Source organism: Barbatula barbatula (genome assembly GCF_947034865.1).
Source record: "Barbatula barbatula genome assembly, chromosome: 24".
NCBI lineage: Eukaryota > Metazoa > Chordata > Actinopteri > Cypriniformes > Nemacheilidae > Barbatula > Barbatula barbatula.
In genome coordinates, this window is record NC_136787.1 from 5207748 (window position 1) to 5230125 (window position 22378).

Sequence of the window (22378 nt, forward strand, 5' to 3'; positions counted from 1 at the left end):
TTGTGTGCGCGCGCGCTCTTTGTTGTGTGGGACAGACGGAGATTTCGCGTGCGAGATTGCGAATAACGATAATGCAGGTAAATGTCTTTAATATTATCGCAAATTAGAAATGATAGGTAACGTTTATTTAGCATTAATAAATAGGAAATGTTTTTCTTAATTTCTCCAGTACCGACAGCAGAACCGTTAACGTCAGAGCTTATCGATACTTCGGTCTTTCACAATTTAGCCCCGGAACCGATAAATTACCGGGTTTCGGTACCCATCCCTAACTGGAACGTTCTGACAGTTACGTCACATGAGGTATCGGTCTTTGGTATCGGGAAATTTTTACGAGTACGAGTACATGAGTTTGCTATCGGGCCCGATACTGGTATCGGTATCGGTGCATCCCTAACTGTGTGTTCACATAGAGCGCGAATGATGCGTCAAGCGCGAGTGATTTACATGTTAAGTCAATGCAAAGACGCGATAGACGCGCTTGCGGCACGAATGGCGCGAATGACGCGAATTGCGCGAATGAGGCGGTGCGTAACGCGCGAATTGAGCGTTCGCCGCACGAGTTGAGAAACATCAACTTTGCCGAAAATTCGCGCCGCGTTAACCAATCAGGAGCCATTTCGCAATAAACGGGAGCCGCTTGCCAGAAAGCCCCTCCCATGACGCGAATTTGACGCACGAATGAAGCGAACTTCACGCGCGAATGAAGCGAGTAAACACAAAATGTTCAAGCGTCCAACTACTCGCGAATAGCGCGTTTTTGACGCCTCATTTGCGCTCTATGTGAACACACAGTCACAGCTTCTCCCAGCAAGGTGTAATGCCAAATTCAGATTAAACATCGTTTTTTCTGTTGCGATAGTCACTGTGTCAGATTAAGTGATTTTGATGAAATCCAACGTCAGATTATAAATTGCTTCCTGATGACTAATAGCTTTTTTTTTTCAACGACGTGCATGGTAATTTAAATAGCAGGGTACATAAGGATACAGGAGTATTGCCAGAGATCCGATAAGGAAAATAATTATAAAGCTAGTCTCTCTTTCGCGTCATCACAAACATCGCAGACACAGTCTTGGTTGTTATATACTGTGATAAGGTATCCAGGCCAATATAATCCAGTTGTAGTTTAAAGGAGTGATTCGCAGGGAATATGTGTTTTCTTTGTCTTATAAGTGTTATAACTTGTCCATGCATGTATTGGTCACGTAAAATTGCCAAAATTTAAGTCTCGGAACAAAAGATGTATTTTATCTAGAAGCGAATGCTCACCCAGACCTGCTTGAAACGCCTCGTGTAACCCAGAGTCGGCGTCAGAGCAGATCTACTGGAGGGGCTTTGGATCTTTGGCAGGGGGGCACTGTCGTTTGATAAATATTTTTTGACGCATTGGCAACATCATAGTAGCCATCCATATAGAATGACAATGAACGATTTAGACTTGGGCTTTTATCTAAAAGAGGAACAGAAGACAGCACTGAAATTTGCGGTTTTGCCGACCGGATAGGGCAATAGTCAGTTAGCTCCAATGATCTAGAATAACATTCTACACTAGAATGTTAGCTCCAATGATCTATCTATATAGAATGTCATTATATATTTTTTTTAATACACAACAGATGACAATTGTTAGGTTAAACGTTCAGAATACGATTCCATATGAGGTTAGTATAGCCTATAGTTCAGCACTTTGCGAATGGAAAGCGACTCAAGTAGCATGTAGTAGCCTATTCTCGCGTTCTACGAGTTCAGTAGCCTACATTTTTTTTGGAAGATGTACATTTTTGGAAAACGCGCAAGGAATTGTGGCTAACGTTCATAACCTTGCACGTAGAGAGCGCTCTTAAGAGCCAAGATAGGCTAGGCTACATCGTTATCGGGAAACCCGGCCCAGAACAGATAGCCTAAACAACAGAACAGAACAGGACAGAAAATAATAATATAAATATAATATAGGCTAAATAAAAAACATAAATAGGCATACAATAAATAGCTATATATTTTTTATACTTAAATAATTAACAAATTACGACGACAAAAATAAAACACTGAATCAGTTAAAAAGATTTTCCCTATCAGACAACGTTTTTTCGTATAAATGTTTCTGAAAACTTGAGGCTTTTTTCTTCATAAAACGAGTTGGACATCATCAGACAAATGTCTGCGTATGGACCAGTTAAATCAGAAGACTAAAATTCGCCTGCAGAAAATAAGGATGTCACAACAATAATGAGCCACTCACACAAGGTATAATTTAGTTTTTGATTTGCGTAGAATTTTGTAGAACTTGATAAATAAATAAAGATAAAATAAAATACAGGAAATACAAAGTATGCTTCAACAAATAAAATTAATTCTTTAAACACCGTTTTTTTAACCTGGGTTACACACCTCCCAGCAGTTTATGCACGCACCAAGCAGAAATGATATAAGCCCATATATCTTTACAGATAGCCAAGTACAAAACACAAATGCAGTTAGAACCCACAAACATTCATCAACAATTCACCTGCTTAGTAGGCCTTATGAAAGCCAGGGCTGGCTTCAATAAGTGAATTGAACAAACGAGTTACCCTCATTAGAGTTGCAGGCGACGAGTGCTACTGAACCGTCTTAAGTACTGTGTCCTTCCATTCGCTTGTGCATTTGCGTGTCAAGTCTTTCCCGAATGCAAGCTGCACTAACCTGATCTTTCTCTCGTGTAGCATTGTGCGTCTGTGCTCCAACTTGAAATGGATTTTGCGCGCGCGCTGCAAATCAAGCGTAACAAGTTTACTCTGCAACCAATAAGCATTCACCATGACGAAGCCTAGTAACGTGCCATGAACAACCAAAATTTAGCATTTTCCCCATTCTTTTTATTTTATTTAAGTTACAGTTTGAACATTTAATATAAAAATAATTACTAAAAGGGATATTTTTTTTGGGCTACGCCATGGCCTGTAGGAGGGGCATCAATGACCGCTAGGGGGGGCACGGCCCTCGAATGCCCCACCACAACGCCGGCGCTGGTGTAACCACACCCCGGCGAATCTACGTCAGTTCGTAAAACGATTTGACTTAGACCGCCCAAATCTAAATACAAGTAAGGTGGGAGGTCTTGTAAATCCCATTGTACCAGATTCACAGCCTGTAAGTATATTTTCATTGTAAAATACTTTTTTTTAAAAGACTAACGCAAGTTGAGTTCGATGTTGTTGTTTCTTTGTGTGATCTGCAAATGCATACACATGCACAACGTGGAAAATAAGACAACAAAGTTGTAACGGTTTGATCTTCATTTTCCAGGTCATATTCGGGCTCGAGTTGATAAGGAAGGATCGATGCGATTTTATCATGTCAGTAGTTTTGGAACCTGATGTTCAGAATATGATAAGAGGCGTTACATTTCAGTGCAGTATTTACATTTACATTTAGTCATTTGGCAGACGCTTTTATCCAAAGCGTAAGGTGCATTGCTCACCTTGGTGGTATAAAAAGAGGTTTTCACTGTGGTAACACTAGCAGAGAAAGAGTAGAGTAGTGATTGGTAGTTCCCTAGGTCAGCAGGATATTTGGTCTTGTGCCATTTCCTTTCAGCAGCCCTGAGTGTACTCCGTTGTTCACGGAGGATGTCAGACAGCCAAGGGCAGGAGGGGGTGGCACGAGCTGTTCTGGAGGACAGAGATTATCTAGACAGGATGTAAGTGTAGAGCATAAGGTGTCGGTGGCAGTGTTAGCATCTAGAGATGCAAAGTTGGAGGGAAGAGAGGATGTCACTTTATCAGAGAGGGTGCTAGGGGAGAGAGAGCAAAGGTTCTTTCTAAAATAAACAGGTGGTGGTGTTGGTGTAGTGCATGTAGGGAGGAGCATGTTGAAAGTGATGAAGAAGTGGTCAGAAATGTGAAGAGGTGTGACTTTAATGTTGTCTGTGGTGCAGTGATGGGTGTAGATGAGATCAAGCTGGTTTCCTGATCAGTACCAGCTGTGGGAGGCGTGTGAGGTCGAACTAGGCAGTGATAGTGTGGAAGTCAGAAGCATAGGGTTTGTCCAGGTGGATATTGAAGTCCCAAAAGACTACGAGAGGGTCACCATGCTCCGGAAATGATGAGAGCAGAACATCTAACTCTTCAACAAAGTTGTTCAGAGGACCCGGAGGGCGGTAAACTATGACAGTACTGAGCGGAGTAGGTGAAGTTAGATTGATAGCGTGGTATTCAAATGAATAGTTGTTGCATAGGGAAGATAGTGTGGTTTAACGCCTTGTATACAGTCTCACAGCATACAAGCAGTATTTAGCAGTATCTCTAAGTTCAGCAGTATTGTTCATGTGCCAGAGGAGGAGAGTCTGTTTTATTTTCTCTACTTACTGTATGGCTTACACACCAGAGTAATGTTTTTGTAGTTTTACCATGATGTGGTGGAAGTAATCGCTTTTGCTTTAGAACGCGTCTAAAAGAAACTATCAGCGATCCAAGTGTTTGTTGACTGGCTGAACGCATGCCACAGATAAGTATTTTAAAGTGGCATAAACCTGTCGTATTTCTGCATGTTTGTATTCCTCCTTGTGATATGTTGCAATGCAAATTTTACTGGCTCTAAGTCCACATTTTCAATTCAATTCAAAAAGCTTTATCGTATTTCCCCAACGGGGTAGAAAAATTTCTTTAGACAAAATGCTCAGACACACAAACAGTACTCATTAAAGCATATAACATTAAAATCATCCAATAAAGATATTAAATACAAATACATGTATTTATTTTTATTTTTTATTTTTATTCGTTTTTAATATGAACATTTAAGGGAAGAGCAACAATACAGAAAATGTGTAAATTTTTTCACTTAAAACTATAACAATCATACAAAATCCATTTTGTCCACATTATGTAAAACATGTCTTTTTGAGACCTGAGAGTAAATGAAAGCTTTTCCATGTTATAAATGTCTTGGGTTATGTTGATCCACTCTTCAATGGTCGGGAGGTCCGGCTTTAACCATTTCCTGGTTATAGTTTTCTTACTCGCTGCCGGTAAAATCCAAAGCAGCCTCTTGTCTTTGTTTCTCCAGTTGTTGACATCAACGTTGCCCAAATACACATTCTTAATACACATGATTAATATGGTCACATATTTGTGACCAAAAAGGTCTCAACAATGGGCAGTCCCAGAAAATGTGGTAGTGATTGGCACCTGAAGATCCACAGAGCCTCCAGCATGAGTCTCCACTACCCTGGTGTCTCTTTTGAGCTGGTGTGATAAAAAACCTGATCATATTCTTCCAACAGAACACTCGCCAGGTGTCCGAGCCAGCAGTGTTCCATTGTATTCTACATATATTTACCCAACTTTTATTTGAAATTTGAATATTACCTTCCATTTCCCATCTCCTCTTAATGTACTCTGTGTTAGGTTTTTTGTTTTCCTGAATAGCTTTGTATAACTAAGAAACTAATTTATTTAGAGAAATTGACTTGGTAAATACTAAGAAAGTCTGTAGGAACCCCAAATTGCGTTTTTCAAATGCTATTTTTATATTTTGATCAAAATAATGCCTAACCTGTAAGTATCTATAGAAATCGTCTTGACCCAAGCCATATTTGTTCTGTAGGGATTCGAAACTCATTAAAGTTCCTTTGTGCATAAGAGAGTAATAGGTTGTAATTCCTTTTGAGACCCAACCCTTTAATCTTCCATCAAGGGAGTTTGGTCTGAAGTCAGAATCATATGCGCACCACCCTAAAAGTCTAGACAATTCTTTTAAATTGCATATTTGCATTATTCTATCCCAGGAGTTCCGAAGAGACTACTCTTCAATTATCTTCAATTATATTGGTATTCATTTGTAGTTTTTTGTCACTTAAAAGGGTCAAAATGGGTATAGTATTTGTAGTAATCCCTTCAACATCTTTCCATCCAGCCGAGTAAGTGGGTGAGCATAAACAGATTAAAGGTCTAATTTGGGCAGCATAATAGTAGTCCCTGAGACAGGGAAGGCCCAGCCCCCCTTCTCCTTCATCAATTGTATTGTTTGGTATTTTATCCTACCCCTTTTATTTTGCCAAATATATTTTGCCAATATGTTATCCCACTCATCAAAATGTTTCTGGGTTAACCAAATAGGAAGACATTGAAAGAGGTACAGGAAACGAGGGAGGATATTCATTCTAATTGAGTCCACCCTAGAGCGCAAACTTAGAAATGGGACATTGTTCCATCTTTGTAAATCTGATTTTATTTTTTAGATTAGAGGCCCGTAATTAGCATCAAACCCTCCACACGGATCTTCTGTCAGAACAACCCCTAAATATTTTATGCTATCCGATTCCCACTTCCATTTATATGTGCTTCTAATCTTCAACGGCGGATTGTAGTTCAGCCTTAGAACCTGAGTTTTAGTAATATTGATTTTATAGCCCGAAAAAGAGCCATATTCCTCCAGCATTTTCATTGCTTTAGGAAGTGACTGATTGGGGTCCGTCAGAAATATTAATATGTCGTCCGCAAATAGAGCTAATCTTTGTTCTCCTGATTTTAAAGTAACCCCTTGGATTTCTGTGCTCTGCCTAATCCATTGAGCTAAAGGCTCGATAAATAATGAGAAAAGTAGTGTGGATGCTCCGCAGCCCTGGCGGGTTCCTCTTTCCAATTTAATCGGTTTGGATAGATCCCCGTTTATTTTAACTCTGGCAGTGGGTTCGTTGTACAGTGCAGAAATTATCCCAACCAAGTCAGAATGAAAACCAAATGCATCCAATACTTTATATAAAAAACTCCATCGTACCGAATCGAACGCTTTTTCTGCGTCCAAGTTTATTATAAGAGTTTCTGATTTGCGTTGCCTGACATGCTTCATTATCAGAAGCGCTTTCCTAATATTGTCCTGCGTCTGCCTTTGTCTAATAAAGCCTGTCTGGTCATTGTGTACGAGTTCAGGTAATATTGCCTCGAGACGCTTGCATAATATGGAAGTTAATATTTTGTAATCGATATTGAGTACACTCACGGGGCGGTAGCTCCCACAGTCCAGCTTGTCTTTATTTTCTTTAGGGATAATGGATATAATAGCTTCTTTCCATGATGGAGGATAGTCTTCGTTTCAAGTACCCCATTAAATGCCCTCATTAATATCGGTGCCAAGTGATCTTGCATGAATTTATACCATTCGGAATTGAAACCATCCGCACCAGGGGCTTTTCCGTTTATTTATCTTTTAATTGCAGATATAGTTTCTTCCTTAGTAATTTTTGAGATTAGTTTCCTATTTTGATCTTTTGTGACTTGGGGCAAATTTAGTGAGGATAAAAATGAGTCAATTTCCGTAGCGCTTTGTGGCGAGTCACCCCTTGCGCAATCAGCGTCGCCAGGGAAACGGACGAGCCACAGCTGCCGATCGTCAACTCTCCAATCAAGTTGGCATAAAAGCCAGCGAGCCAGAAGACACGGTGAGCTACCACTCCCATGCAAGCCAGGATTAATGTTTATGTCTTCTGTCTCGCAGGCTCGGACGACTGACGATCGGCACCGCGCTTGGAAGCACGCACAGAGGAAACACAGGCACACTGGACGGACACGCCATTGGGCACGGAGAGCACGAACCAGCGGGGGAATTAATCACGGGACACGCCTACGCCACACCCACGGACCCATTGGACGTTGCACCGAGCACCCTGCACGTACACATATAAATAAAAGGTCCCCTCCGGGGCGGTAAAACGACTTTCTGTGTATGTGTCATCTCTCCCCCTGCTACATTTGGTGGAGAATGAGGGCATACTAGAGAGATTGACGCATACACAGGACATTACCCACAAGGTTTTTTTTTCCTTGCCTTTCAGACACTCTCTCTCTCTCTCTCTATCGGCCAGTGAACCAAGATGGAAGAGATCGTGCGCCGGCTTGCGGAGGTTTCAGTCCGCCAGCAGCAGTTGAATGAGCAGATGACACAGAGGCAAAACCGTGCAGACTTAGCCATGGATCAGATGCGAGAGGCGATCACGGCCCGGAGTCCTCTTCCGGAAGCTCGATCGGCGGCCCACCACCTCCTAACAAAGCTAACGGACCAGGACGACGTGGAGGCATACCTCCACACCTTCGAGGTCGTCGCCGCTAGGGAGGTGTGGGACAAGTCCGAGTGGGTAAAGATTCTTTCCCCCTTCCTGACTGGGGAGGCCCAACGGGCCTATTATGCTCTCCCCACGGCTGCAATGGATAAGTATGATGTGCTGAAAACGGAAATCCTCGCCAGACTGGGGTTGTCCCCCATCAGCGCAGCTCAACTTTTTTCCAAATGGACATATGATGAGAACACTCCGGTACGAGCCCAGGCAGCACAACTCTCTCGCCTGGGACACCAGTGGCTTCTCTCGGACGGACCCACGGCCTCCCAAGTGGCAGAAAGGGTGGTGGTGGACCGCCTCCTACGGGCCTTACCGCGCCGATACCGCACTGCGGTCAGCATGAGGGGTCCCACCACGCTGAGTGAAGTGATCGAGTCGGCAGAGCTGGCCGAGGCATCCGCAGCCCGCGATGCGGGAGAGAGAGTGGTGCTGACGCCCCGGAGGATGAACCCAGCCTGGCGACCACCGGAGGGCATCTCCCGACCAGGTAACAGACCCGCGGCCCCCTCACCAGTGGATGAACCCATGCCCACGGAACCCGGACCTGCGGCTCCCCGAGCCTGGATGGCCGGTTGTGCGGTACATCGACAAGCCCACCCTGGAGCTCCCCAGCGGGCGATCAAGGTAAATGGGCAGGCCGTTACAGCAACCTTGGATTCCGGTAGCGCTATCACCCTGGTCCAGCCCAGCATAGTGGCCCCCTGTGTGGGGGGAAAGTTCACAATCCCCATTACCTGCGTCCACGGGGACACCCGGGAAGTCCCCGCCCGTCGAGTCACTGTGGCCGCCACCCAGGGGTCATGGCCTCTGGATGTAGGGATTGTGGATGACCTACCAGTGCCCGTGCTGCTGGGTCGCGACTGGCCAGGGTTTGACCAACTCCTGGCAACCGCTCTACAGTCAACCGGCCGAGGGGGCCGACCCCGGAGACACCACCCTCGGAGGAACCAGACCCCGCGTCGGGCCTGGATGGCCACCGGAAGCGAGGCAGAGGGTGAGTGTCAAAATCCTAACCTCTTTTCTGACCTCTTTCGACAGATCACGGGGGGGGGATCTTTTGGAAGAGAACAACGAGAAGATGAACGGTTGCGAAACTGCTGGGACCAGGTACGCATCGTCGAGGATGAGGTTAGGATACCGGGGCCTCATCCGGTCCCTCATTTCATCATTAAAAAGGGTCTGTTATACTGTGTCGGTCAGAGGCGGGGGGAGGAAAAACAGTTGCTAGTGGTCCCAAAGGGAAAGACGGATTCCATCCTGGAGTTGGCACACGCCCATCCTATGGCTGGACACCTTGGGGCGGCCAACACAATACAGAGGATTCGAGACCGATTCCATTGGCCTGGTCTGGACGGAGAAGTTCGGAGGTTCTGCCAGAGTTGCCCCACATGCCAGAAGACCTCGCCGAAACGGCCCCCCCCCAGCCCTCTTGTCCCCCTGCCCATCATCGAGGTGCCCTTCGAGCGTATAGGGATGGACCTGGTAGGACCATTGCCTAAGTCTGCCCGGGGGCATGAACATATCTTGGTGATTGTCGATTACGCCACCCGGTACCCAGAAGCAGTCCCCCTGAGGAAGGCCACCTCCAAGGCCATTGCCAAAGAGCTCTTCCTCCTCTTCAGCCGGGTGGGAATCCCCTCGGAGATCCTGACTGACCAGGGAACTCCTTTCATGTCGCGGCTGATGGCGGACCTCTGCCATCTCCTCCAGGTGAAACAGCTGCGCACATCCGTCTACCACCCCCAGACAGACGGTCTGGTCGAGAGGTTCAACCAGACGCTGAAACGGATGTTGCGCCGGGTGGTGGCGGAGGACGGGCGTGACTGGGACCTCATGCTGCCGTACGTGCTGTTCGGCATCCGAGAGGTACCACAGGCTTCTACTGGCTTCACGCCCTTCGAGCTCCTCTTCGGACGACAGCCCAGGGGACTCCTAGATGTTGCTAAGGAGGCATGGGAACAACAGCCGGCCCCCCATCGGACCATCATCGAGCACGTACGGCAGATGAAGGACCGCATCGACCGGGTGATGCCCCTCGTTAGGGAACATCTCTTTGAGGCCCAGCGCGCCCAAAAACGGTTGTATGATCGGCCTGCCCAACCTCGAGAGTTCCTGCCAGGTGACCGGGTGATGGTACTCATTCCGACAACCACATCCAAGTTTCTGGCCTCCTGGAATGGACCATACACCGTTGTGGAAAGGGTAGGGCCGGTCAACTACCGGGTCCGTCAGCCGGGGCGGCGAAAGGAGGAAAACCTGTACCATATCAACCTGCTAAAGAGGTGGATAGCCTCGCCGGCCCAGATGGCCGCCTTCGCCGACACTGAGCCAGCTGTAATCCCCATGGGCGACCAACTGGCAGCTATACAAAAGCAAGACCTTCGATCTCTGGTCAGTCAGTTTAAGGATGTCTTCTCCGAGAGGCCTGGGCAGACCCGGATCATCAAACACGAGATCCGGACCCCCCCAGGAACCATCGTTAGGCAGCGTCCTTACCGGGTCCCTGAAGCTCGTCGGCTGGCTATAGAGGAGGAAATCACCCGCATGAAGACATTAGGGGTGATAGAGCCGTCCCGCAGCCCCTGGTCGAGCCCCATCGTCATGGTCCCAAAGCCGGATGGCACCCTCCGCTTCTGCAATGACTTTCGACGCCTTAATGAAGTCTCCCTCTTTGACGGATACCCCATGCCCCGAGTGGATGAACTTCTGGACCGCCTGGGGAAGGCTCGGTACATCAGTACGTTAGATCTGACGAAGGGGTACTGGCAGGTACCCCTAGCGCCGGACGCCCGGGAGAAGACTGCATTCAGCACCCCTTCCGGTCATTGGCAGTACCGGGTCCTCCCCTTCGGCCTGCATGGGGCTCCGGCTACCTTCCAGAGGATGATGGATGTCCTCTTGCGGCCCCATCAGGCCTATGCGGCGGCCTATATTGACGACCTAGTCATCCACTCGGAGAGCTGGGACGACCACCTGGATCGGTTGCGGAGGGTGCTAATTGACCTACGGAAGTCGGGACTCACAGCAAACCCTCGGAAATGTCACCTAGGGCTCGACGAAGCTCAGTACCTGGGGTACCGCGTTGGACGAGGACTAATCCAGCCCCAGAGTAGGAAGGTGGAGGCAGTGAAAGATGCCCCCCAGCCACGGACCAAGACCCAGGTACGAGCTTTCATGGGGCTGGCGGGATATTATAGATGCTTCATCGCTAACTTCTCCTCAATAGCCAGTCCCCTGACCGACCTGACCAGAAAGGGGCAGCCAGAGAAGGTTATCTGGACCCAGGAGACGGAGAAGGCGTTTCAAGCGTTGAAGACAGCCCTGACATCGTCTCCAGTGTTGTACGCCCCGGATTATGGTTGCCCCTTTACACTCCAGACCGACGCCTCAGATGCGGGAGTAGGGGCGGTGTTGTCCCAGACTCGGGAGGGTGAGGAACATCCCATTGTGTATATCAGCAGAAGGCTCACCCCCGCCGAGTCCCGGTATGCAACGGTGGAGAAGGAAGCCCTAGCCATAAAGTGGGCAGTCCTGGAGCTCAGGTATTACCTGCTCGGGAGGAGCTTCACCCTCGTCACGGATCACGCCCCCTTGCAGTGGATGGCAAGAGCCAAGGACACAAACGCCCGTGTGACCCGTTGGTTCCTGGCGCTCCAGGACTTCCACTTCACCGTGGCTCACAGGGCTGGGGCCTCCCACGGCAATGCCGACGGTCTGTCGAGACTCTGGTCAGGTTGGACGTCCCGGTCAGGCACAGTCCCGCACCCCCCACACCCACCCAGGTCGAAGGTTTCCGGAAGGCCTCTACTTCCCACGTCGACGCCTAGGGGGGGGGGGATGTGGCGAGTCACCCCTTGCGCAATCAGCGTCGCCAGGGAAACGGACGAGCCACAGCTGCCGATCGTCAACTCTCCAATCAAGTTGGCATAAAAGCCAGCGAGCCAGAAGACACGGTGAGCTACCACTCCCATGCAAGCCAGGATTAATGTTTATGTCTTCTGTCTCGCAGGCTCGGACGACTGACGATCGGCACCGCGCTTGGAAGCACGCACAGAGGAAACACAGGCACACTGGACGGACACGCCATTGGGCACGGAGAGCACGAACCAGCGGGGGAATTAATCACGGGACACGCCTACGCCACACCCACGGACCCATTGGACGTTGCACCGAGCACCCTGCACGTACACATATAAATAAAAGGTCCCCTCCGGGGCGGTAAAACGACTTTCTGTGTATGTGTCATCTCTCCCCCTGCTACAGCTTCTTACATGAGGCTGAGAATATAGGTTCTTATAGTATTCCTCAAAACACTGTTGTATCTTTTTCTAAATTAGTTTCGGTTTGGTTTGTTTCAGGGTGTTTAATTTTGAAAATTGTTCTCTCCGCCTGTTGTTTCCTTAATCTATACGATAAAACTTTAAGGGCTTTCCCTCCAGTATCATAATATTGTTGTTTTGTAAAAAGAAGCTTCTTTTGAATATCTTGTGTGTTTATTTCTTCTATCTCCTTCTTTACTTCGATCATTTTTACTTTCACTGAATCCTTTAGAGAAGATGAATGTTCTTTTTGTAATTCTTTAAATTTAATCTCGAGATCTAGTAATTTTTGCTTTTTCAATTTCTTTACCGTAGAAGAAATTGCATATAATTTTTAAACATAAAAAATCAGACTATTCTGGACTAAACATTGTGGGCCCTCGAGTAGTGAGTGTAATCTCGTCCTGTTGGGTTCATTTCTGTCCATATATCTATTATTCCTACTTCTTTCATGAAATTATTTACTTTTTTGTAAAAAAAATTTGTGTCGGGTTTGCCATTTGAACTGTAGTTTTTTGGAATTAGTCGAATGTTAAAATCTCCCCCACATATTAGAACGCCCTGACTCTTTGTTGTCATCGTTTCAAGTACATGCTTGTAAAATGGCCAGTCACTACCTGGTGGAATATAAACATTGAACAGACTCACTAAGGTTCCTTCCAGTTTACCAATTATCATAATGTACCTCCCTTCTTTATCTTTGTGTTCGGCTATGAATTCGAAATTTACCGCACTGCACAACAAAATCGCCACTCCTCTACGTTTACCTGATTCATGTGAGGAGAAATATACTTTTGTGTACCCCATTTTGTTTAATTTAGCATTTTCATTCTTGTATTCTTGTATGTATGCTATCTGGACCTTGTCCCTTTTCAGTTGAGATAACATTTACATTTACATTTACATTTAGTCATTTAGCAGACGCTTTTATCCAAAGCGACTTACAGATGAGGAAACATTGGAAGCAATTATAACAACATAGGCAACGAAAAATACATAAGTGCATCAAACTAGTCCATTAAAGCCTAGCACAGTATAAAAGCTAAGAATAGCGAGGTTAGTAATTTTTTTTTTTTTTTTTTTTTTTTTTTTTAAAGAAGGAAAGGGAAGAGAATTAGGAAAAACTCAATCAGCAACGTGTTGACGGAAGAGATGCGTTTTTAGGTGTTTTTTAAAGATGGCAACCGAGTCTGCTGATCTTGTAGCAGCTGGTAGATCATTCCACCAATGTGGAACAGATCCAGTGAAGGTACGGGAGAGTGACTTTTTTCCTTTTTGGGATGGTACCATTTTTGACCTCTTAACTGGGTTAAGTATGCCATTTATGTTAAATGATACAAATTTTATATGTCTATTAAACATGTAAATATGTCAATGGTTAACCAGTCAAATGGAAACGTTGCTCTTCCCTTCCCTGCATTAGAACAGCAGAGTATAACTAATACAGAACATACACAAAATGTGAACATACAAAACAACATATAGTAGATAACCAGTTGACTTCCTATGTAGGGGTCTATCCTTTAGACCCTAATATGCCCGCGGGGGCCCTCTAAGGCAAAACCCTTCAACTGGGTTCAGTGAAGGGGGTCAAATGTATTTTTAACGTCCTTGACACCCTTGCATGGTTTGGACGATATCCTGTGTAATGCACCACCATTGTACTCGGTCTATTGCCAAGGTTTGAATATGTTCTACCCATTCTCTGTAAAGATTGAGGAAGTTCTTTGTATTCTTGTTTGAACTTCTTTATCCATGCTTCCTGAAAGCGCAATGTTGCTTCCTAGATATGTAAATGAGGTGACTTGTTCCATTGGTTCATTTTCGATGGTTAGGCTGTTATTGGGGTTTATAGGGTCGGTGTTGGCAGTCATGTATTTAGATTTTTGGCAGTTTAACTTCAAGCCCACAGAAGCTGCCATTTGGGTAATATGGTCGATCATAGTTTGCATGGAATCCATTGATTCTGCAAGGACTGCTATATCATCTGCAAATGTCAGATCAGTGATCAGTTGTTCTGATGGCTAAATGGCTATTCCAATAGGGTTATCATCTAGCGCTTTTTTGAGCACATGATCAATTCCGGTGTTAAAGAAGCAAGGTGATAGTATACCCCCTTGTAGCACCCCTGTTTTAGTGGCAAAGGCATGGCCATATTCGCCATAGGCTCTGACTTTGCAGTTTGTGTTTTTATACATTGATGCACATAGATTTACCAGCTCTTTGGGTATTCCTTCCATTTTAAGTAGAGACCAAATAGTTCCTCTGTCGAGACTATCAAAGGCTGCTGTGAAATCCAGGAATGCGACTACAGTTGGTTGCCTAAATCCATGTCACAGTTCTATTATTTTCCGAAGGGAAAATATTTGGTCGGTACAGCTACGACCTGGTCGGAAACCAGCTTGGTTTTCTCTTGTAAACATTTCACGAATTGGCAGGATCCGATTTAGGAGAATTCGTTCCATGAGTTTATAGGCAATGGCTAGAAGGGAAATACCGCGGTAGTTCTTGCAGTTTATCTTTTCACCTTTCTTGAAGATGGGTATTATGATAGCAGTTTGCCAATCTGTAGGGATCTTTTCATCCGGCCATATTTTGGTATAAAGGTGGTATAGGTCCTGTAACAGGCTAGGGTGGTCGATTTTAAAGAGGTCAGGAGGTAGACTATCTACACCAGGGGCACGGCCGCTCTTAAGGCATTTAATGGCTTTTGAATTTCATCCAAGGAAGGCGGCTCTTCACTTACGTTGTAATTTAGTGGCGGTTTGCATTGGGGTATGGCTTGGGTTGCCTGTGGAGGATTTCGATTTAGCAGTTCTCCAAAATATTCGCACCATGTTCATTGCTTTTAATTACCTGGTCATGCTTGTCCAGTATGGTTCCACTTATACGTTTTGAATATTTTTTTGCCAGATTGTTGGCCAATCGGAATAGTTTCCTGCAATCTCCTCGATTTTGAGCATTCTCCAGTTCTATGGCTTGATTTGTCCAAAAGATTTGCCTGTCCTGCTTGGCAGAGCGTTTTATCTGCTTGGCTAATTCAGCTGCAAGGATGGGATTGTTATTATTTCGTGCAATCTTCCTTTGATTGGATAGGGAAATGGTGTTTGTGCTAATCCAGTCTTCATTCTTCTTTTTTGTATGTCCTAGTACAGCTTCTGCCGAGGTGGTGAGGCTTTGCTTGATTTGTGTCCATATCCCATCGACTGAGTGGGATACGAGCTGCGGTTTAGAACTACTATACTTAGAGACAAACTCGGTTTTCTTGTCTGGGAGTTTTAGTTGTGTAATGTCGAATTGTTTGAGTGGCTTTCTTAGTTTTTCGCACTTTTATCTTGGCCAATACTAGAGCGTGGTCTGTAACAATATTTATGCCCAGTGGGAACGAGCATCTAATAGAGTGTGACGCCAGTGTTTGCGGATTAGAATAAAGTCAATTTGGTAACAGGTCTTTCCATCTGGGCTAATCCAGGTTTGTAGTTGGCGACATTTATGGCTGAAAAGGGTGTTAGCCACTATAAGCTGGTGATTTGATGCTAGGAACAGAAGGCGCTCCCCATTATCAGTCAGCATTCCTAGGGAGTTATGGCCAGTCTCTTGGCGATCCTGAACTGGTGGTCCAAGATGAGCATTGAAATCTCCTGCCAGTATGATGTAATCATTCTTTGGAGTATCTTCAATTGCGAGGTCAAGGGCTTCGTAGAAAGTTTCCTTAATATCGTCTGAGGCTATATATGTTGGAGCATACGCTGACATGATTGTAATATTAGCAGGTTTAGCCTTTAGGCGAAGTTTGGCAATACGGTCATTAATAGGATTCCATTCCATTAAGGCATTGTTGATGGTTTTGGAAATTGTAAAACCATTGAGACCCTGTCGTTGGGGCCTCTTCTCCACTATAATACAAGGTGAAAAAGTCTGTTTTGCCAGGTATTTCTATTTTAAATGTGCCAGATTCTGGCATGCAAAGTTTGGATAAGCAACAAATATCAATGTTCAAGTTGCTTGACATAGTAGCTAATAAGGCCTGTTTACCAGTTTGTAACAAAGTTAGAATGTTTAAAGCACTCATGTTCAATGGTACAATCTTTGAATAGATTTAAAGGAACATTTGCGTCGCCTCCCGGTTATGCCGTAGCATTAGGACTAAATACATTAACGTTGTGCATTTCATAGGATTAATTGGCTAGATACCCCGAGGGGGCGCCAACCCCAGGGGATAAAAATTCTCCTCTTCTTCCCCAGTCTGCATGTGTGCCACTTCAGCATTGTCGTCGAAGTGTAGGTACAGGGAGGCGACAGATACTGTACAGACCCTTCTGTATCCCATCCAGCATGACCAGGTCTTTGATAATCCATGATCCCAAAGTTGCCCATGTTGGATTGGTGGGTTATTATACAGCGCCCTTGATCGCTGTCGCCAGAGCCTCTTGGTCAAAGCAGCAGCACCACGTGCAGGTGAGGTTGACGTTTGGTTTTGAGAGGCTTTATCTTGCGCATCAAGACCCATTTGCTACCATAGATTAAATTAATAAGGTTCTATTTAAAATAATTGCAGTTGGGATAAAGGTCTTCTTATAGTTGGGCCTTTTCACTAAAGGCACTTTATACCGTCTGCCAGAAGGAGGTAACTGGAAAGAATTATACAGAGGATGAGAAGAGTCTCCCACAATAGCTAAGGCTTTTCTTTTTAATGCCACAGTTGAAAGATCAGAAAGAGGTGTTTGTCTCTTACTCGCCATATTATTAATCCTCAGAAGTTTTATTTTGCTTTTGACAGAGAGAGAGTTGAACCAGGATACAATATTAAAAGTAAGAACAGTTTTCTCAATAACCCTAAACGTTGATAAGCCTTTTAAAAAACATTATTTGAATGCTTGTCAAATGAAAATTGAGAATACATTTCTGTACCTAAATATTTAAAAGCCCCCACCTGTTCGATTTCCTCTGCATCAACTAACAACGGTTCACAAAGTGCCAGTACACTATTTGCCCCACATCATTTCTTTAGTTTTGCTAATATTAAGCTGCAATGAACTAAACGTTAACAAAATTAAGATACGTATCTAAAGACTGAATATCCTTTACACGTCCCAATAATGCAATACATTCTGCATATTTTATAAGCGTCAGATTATCATTATCACAAGTCATTTCAGTTATATAAATGGCAGATAAGAAACTCCCGCACACAATCGTAACTTGCAAATAAAATAAATATTTATTGACTCAACTTTTTGGTCACACGACCTTCATCAGGAATATACAAATGTTCAAATTCGTCTCTTTTATAATAAACACATGACCAATCAACAGAGCTCCATCTGTAAACAATTAAGCTCAATGAGAGGACATAACTACCACCATATCATAAACAATTACAAGATTTGATAGTTACGGACAAAAGATCAGCAAAAGATCCCCCTATAAGTTAACAAGATCATCAATAACACTTAATCAACATGTCGTCATCCAACATATTATCAAATTGTAATTCTAAACAGTTACAACAAACAGCAAGGTTTCATAGCCACTAAAACTCATTGAGAATATATAGTAGAAAAAAACGTCTTTCAAAACAGTTATAAAATATCACTATAACATTACATGAAATAATGCTTCATCGTTCATACCCCTAGGTGATAAAGTTTTTTAAGGGTGTAAATCCAAAAAAGTTCGCGTCTATGTAGGAGCAATTCAATGTCACCCTCTCTAGGTGGCAAACTAACTTTTTCAATCCCACAAAAGCGTAAAGAGGTCACATCGTGATTCAAAGTTAGGGTCAAAGCTTTTAGAAGAAGAAATAGGTGGGGGACATTTTTTTTACTTTGAATCACACCTTTTTTGGATTTACACCCTTCAAACTTTATCACCTAGGGGTATGAACGATGAAGCATTATTTCATGTAATGTTATAGTGATATTTTATAACTGTTTTGAAAGACGTTTTTTTCTACTATATATTCTCAATGAGTTTTAGTGGCTATGAAACCTTGCTGTTTGTTGTAACTGTTTAGAATTACAATTTGATAATATGTTGGATGACGACATGTTGATTAAGTGTTATTGATGATCTTGTTAACTTATAGGGGGATCTTTTGCTGATCTTTTGTCCGTAACTATCAAATCTTGTAATTGTTTATGATATGGTGGTAGTTATGTCCTCTCAATGAGCTTAATTGTTTACAGATGGAGCTCTGTTGATTGGTCATGTGTTTAATATAAAAGAGACGAATTTGAATATTCCTGATGAAGGTCGTGTGACCAAAAAGCCCAATTGTGGAAGGCCCGTGTTTAAAACCACATTCTCAGACTTTTTGCCATTTACCAATAAATGTTGTGGACGGTCCCGTAAAAACTCTGAATCCATTAAAGAGTTTGGTGCACCTGCAACTCCTCCACACGCCTCATAAGAATATTTATGTTCACTGTATTAAAAGCGGAGGGAAAATCCATAAATAAAATCCTAACACAACAATCTGCCGCATCCGGGTACTTTCACAATTGATCCATTAGTGTGAGGGTGGCATCTTCAGCTCCACGCCCAACTCTATAGGCAAACTGCGACGGATCCAATTTCCCAATCATTCCCTGGCAGAGTTGTTGACAAACTACTCTCTCCATACATTTAGTCAATAGGGTCCTTAGCGTGTGCCTTTTTTGGCAGTGGTATACTAGTACTCTCTTTCCAGGCCTGAGGTACGACATTACAATCTAACAACAGCTGAAAAAGCTGTGTTAACACTCCCTTCAGCTGTGTTGCACATTCCCTCAGCACCTTCCCCATTATTCCATCAGGCCCTGTTGTTTTTTTAGGTTTAACTCGTAATAAAACCTTTCCCACTGTGTTTTCCTCTATTGATAGAAGGCGACATACAGGAAGCTCTGTGGGAGTCCATTTCTCGCCAGACTTCTTATCAAAACGAGCATTGAACAGATTTTAACACCATGTTTATCTCCATTTTCAAAAAGCTATTTTTTTAGATGTGTTCAAACAGTGTTTGAAATCCTTTGTAACCCAAGGTTTGTTATTAGGGTAACATTTTACACGTTTCACAGGATTAACACTGTGCACACAAAAATCTACATACCCGGAAATGGAAGCATTTAACATATCAACATCATTTCCACAATCATTTAAAAATTCATTCCAATCTGTTACTTTGAAACATCCTTTTAATGATTCAGGGGAATCAAAGTCCCATACCTGAAAAGACCTGGTTTGCACTTTCTCAGTCTTTAGCTTTTGCGTATACCGAGGCAAAAGAATAACGGCATTATGATCAGATCGACCCAAAGGGGGACGTACCTTAGAGATATAAGCACCAGGTATATTTCCATAGCAGACATTCAAGGTTTTATCCTGTCTAGTTGCAAATGTGACATATTGCTCCAGGTTCGGCAAAAATGTGGTAACGTTGCATCGATTAAAATCCTCAAGCAGAAATACCGGTTGATCACCAACTCTGTTTACGGCTTTATTAAAAGTGTCAGCAATGTTCACAGCAGCAAGCATAAAATCAGGTCCCCGGACATATACCAGTATCACTGTTATTTGGGTAAATTCTCGTGGAAGATAATGTGGACGATAGTGTTTTTCATAGTGTTTTGAACACTTTGTTTCCCATTAGCGTAAAGTTCGTCGCCAATCGATTATTTATGGCCATGCAAAGCCCCCCACCAACTGTTTTCTGAGTTTTAAGAATATCCCGGTCAAACCGAATCAAAGTAAAACCATCCAGATGAAAGTCCTCTGTTTCCTGGGAGAACCAAGTCTCTTAACGCAGACATCTCGTCACCTTTATTCCTCAAAGATCTGAGATTTGATAAGATGATGGCAGGTAAGGGCAGCCTACAGCCTATGTATCCCTCCTCTTGATCCCCTTTTCCTCCGTTTCCCTTTATACTTTTTCCAGCCAAGATCAACCCGAAGACATTCTGGGACATCTTTAAAAAAAACGTCCGTAGGTGGGTGAACAGTAGACGGACGCAAGTCCATTAAAAGCTTCCGCGAATAAACCAAGTTTTCCGTGGCTGATGGTCAACAAGTGTTTAACGGCTTTGTCCGTAAAGCCGAGACTGGTTGGAAAATAAACACCACCCAGGCCCAGAATTATTAAAAAATCAGCCATCATGTATAACAGACTAAATTTACAAATAAATGAAAAACACTTAAAACAAGACGATCAAACAAACATAGAGCCTGAGTCACGAGTCCCACGTGGAGCGTTGCGCCCCCATTTACAATAAACAAGGTGTTTGGTGTGGTGAAATCTTTCTTTGGTGTAAAGTTTAAAATGACATTCAACACTTTAGAATTTAAACCCTGACTTATTTACCTAACAAATGTGTTCACACATTCTCTCTTTATGTTCATAATTTTTTCTAATGCATGTCATGAAACTCTAGTCATATGGCATCTTTTTCCTTACAAGGTCATTAAAAACTCAAAACAAAGTGAAACGTCATATTTAATACAGTATATTTTATTTATCCAATTTAGTGACAAGCTAAAATAATTCTCATTTACAAAATGACAGTGCACAGGACAATTTTTATAGACCAAACATTCAAATAAATCAAGAGCTCCAACATATCCTGCAACCCAGACATCACATTTTCAGGTGACTGATCAGTCTTCAGTGGTGTTGTTGTGAATGTTTTCAGTCTCTGTCTGTGTTGTGTTCAGTTTCACTGCAGTCAATGATCTTCATCCTCTCAGGTGCTTCAGATGTCTGTATGTAGAGCTTTCCATCAGTCATGAAGCAGCTCACTGTCTCAGGATTCACTCCTTCAGGCAGATCAAACACACGTCTGAACTCTTGGATTCTGTAAGAGTACCAGCCTTTCCCATCCTCCTGCTTCTTCTCTGTCTTTCCTCTGACCTGCAGCTTTCTTCCCACCTGTTTGACTGACAGTTCTTCTGGAGAAAAGTCTTTAGTGTTCAGTGTCAACACAAAGTCACGTCCCTCTTTCTTCACCGTGCAGGCGACCGGCTGGATCTCCTTAGATTCTGAGATATGCTCGATGTCCTCAGAGATCTGGTGCTGAAGTTTCTTCACCTCCTGCTGTACGTCTGCGTGTCTGTAAAGAGATGTGATCTCTGGACACAGACTGCACACTGGCCAGTGAATCGTCATGAATGGACTGAGTGAAGGCTGGTATCCATGCAGACTCAACATTTTCAGTGGCTTCTCTGTTCTTGTTTTGCTTGTCAATCTCGGTCTCTCTCTCGGTCTCTCTCTCTCTCTCTCTCTCTCTGGATGAGCTTTTAGATCTGACTCGAGTGCTGTGAGTCTCTCAGCTTTATACTGACTGTTCATCAGGACCAGCACGTTCGGGAAGTTTCCAGGTAGTACCACATTCATCCATTGGGTGGCTATATGACGTCATTTCTAATTCTGTGCAATGAGGCATTAACATTAAACTGACTCACATAGCAGGAAAAACGTATATTAAAATATTAACATTTTAATGTTTAAACTTATAAAATTGTGTTGTTTGATTATTTAGAAATAATGATGATTTGTTCTCATAACAACTGTAACATGGCTAATATAAATTTCCAGAAGTAGAACTAAATCAAACCGCTACTTTTATATTCATTTCATAATCCCATTTTTACTGAAGGCACAATATGTAATCCTTTTGTTCCCAAAACCACTTCCACAGTGTGATATATTTCATGCAGTTGTGTACTTACATTATCCCAAATGTTCCCAAGAATGCAAATCCAGAGAAATTCCTTTTTTAAATACTGGCTCGTCCCTTGTCTCCCTTGTAATTGTCGCATATCAGTGAGTTTATATCCGCACTATCCTCAGTTTCCGGTTGTAGAAACTACGGCAACACGCTGTGACAGCATCTGGGACGCAGCTGTTTAGTGGTTCAGTTATGGATCACGATTACTCGTTGGCGAGTAAAGACAATCGTAAAAACCTTAAATGTAGGCCAAATGAGGA

General features: G+C 43.7%; 2 protein-coding genes across 4 annotated transcripts; one reads left to right on the forward strand and one right to left on the reverse strand.

Annotated features, from left to right (window-relative positions):
• Positions 1–760: 760 nt before the first annotated feature.
• LOC306889925 (uncharacterized protein) lies at positions 761–21545 on the forward strand. 3 transcript variants are annotated; one of them, XM_079449320.1, is made up of 4 exons: positions 761–16875; positions 20333–20384; positions 21139–21247; positions 21405–21545. In XM_079449320.1, exon 1 carries the CDS (start codon positions 7856–7858, stop codon positions 12026–12028), a length of 4173 nt encoding a protein of 1390 aa, XP_079305446.1. In that variant the 5' UTR covers positions 761–7855; the 3' UTR covers positions 12029–16875; positions 20333–20384; positions 21139–21247; positions 21405–21545. The 3 variants fall into 3 exon arrangements, with proteins under 3 accessions (XP_079305446.1, XP_079305445.1, XP_079305447.1); XM_079449319.1 differs by lacking the exon at positions 20333–20384 and adding an exon at positions 20957–21040; XM_079449321.1 differs by lacking the exon at positions 20333–20384.
• On the reverse strand, positions 21080–21739 carry LOC306889927 (heat shock protein 30-like; the record flags this gene model as incomplete). Its single annotated transcript, XM_079449324.1, has 1 exon — positions 21080–21739. The coding sequence occupies one exon, from the start codon at positions 21737–21739 to the stop codon at positions 21080–21082; it is 660 nt and encodes a 219-aa protein (XP_079305450.1).
• Between the last annotated feature and the right edge of the window lie 639 nt (positions 21740–22378).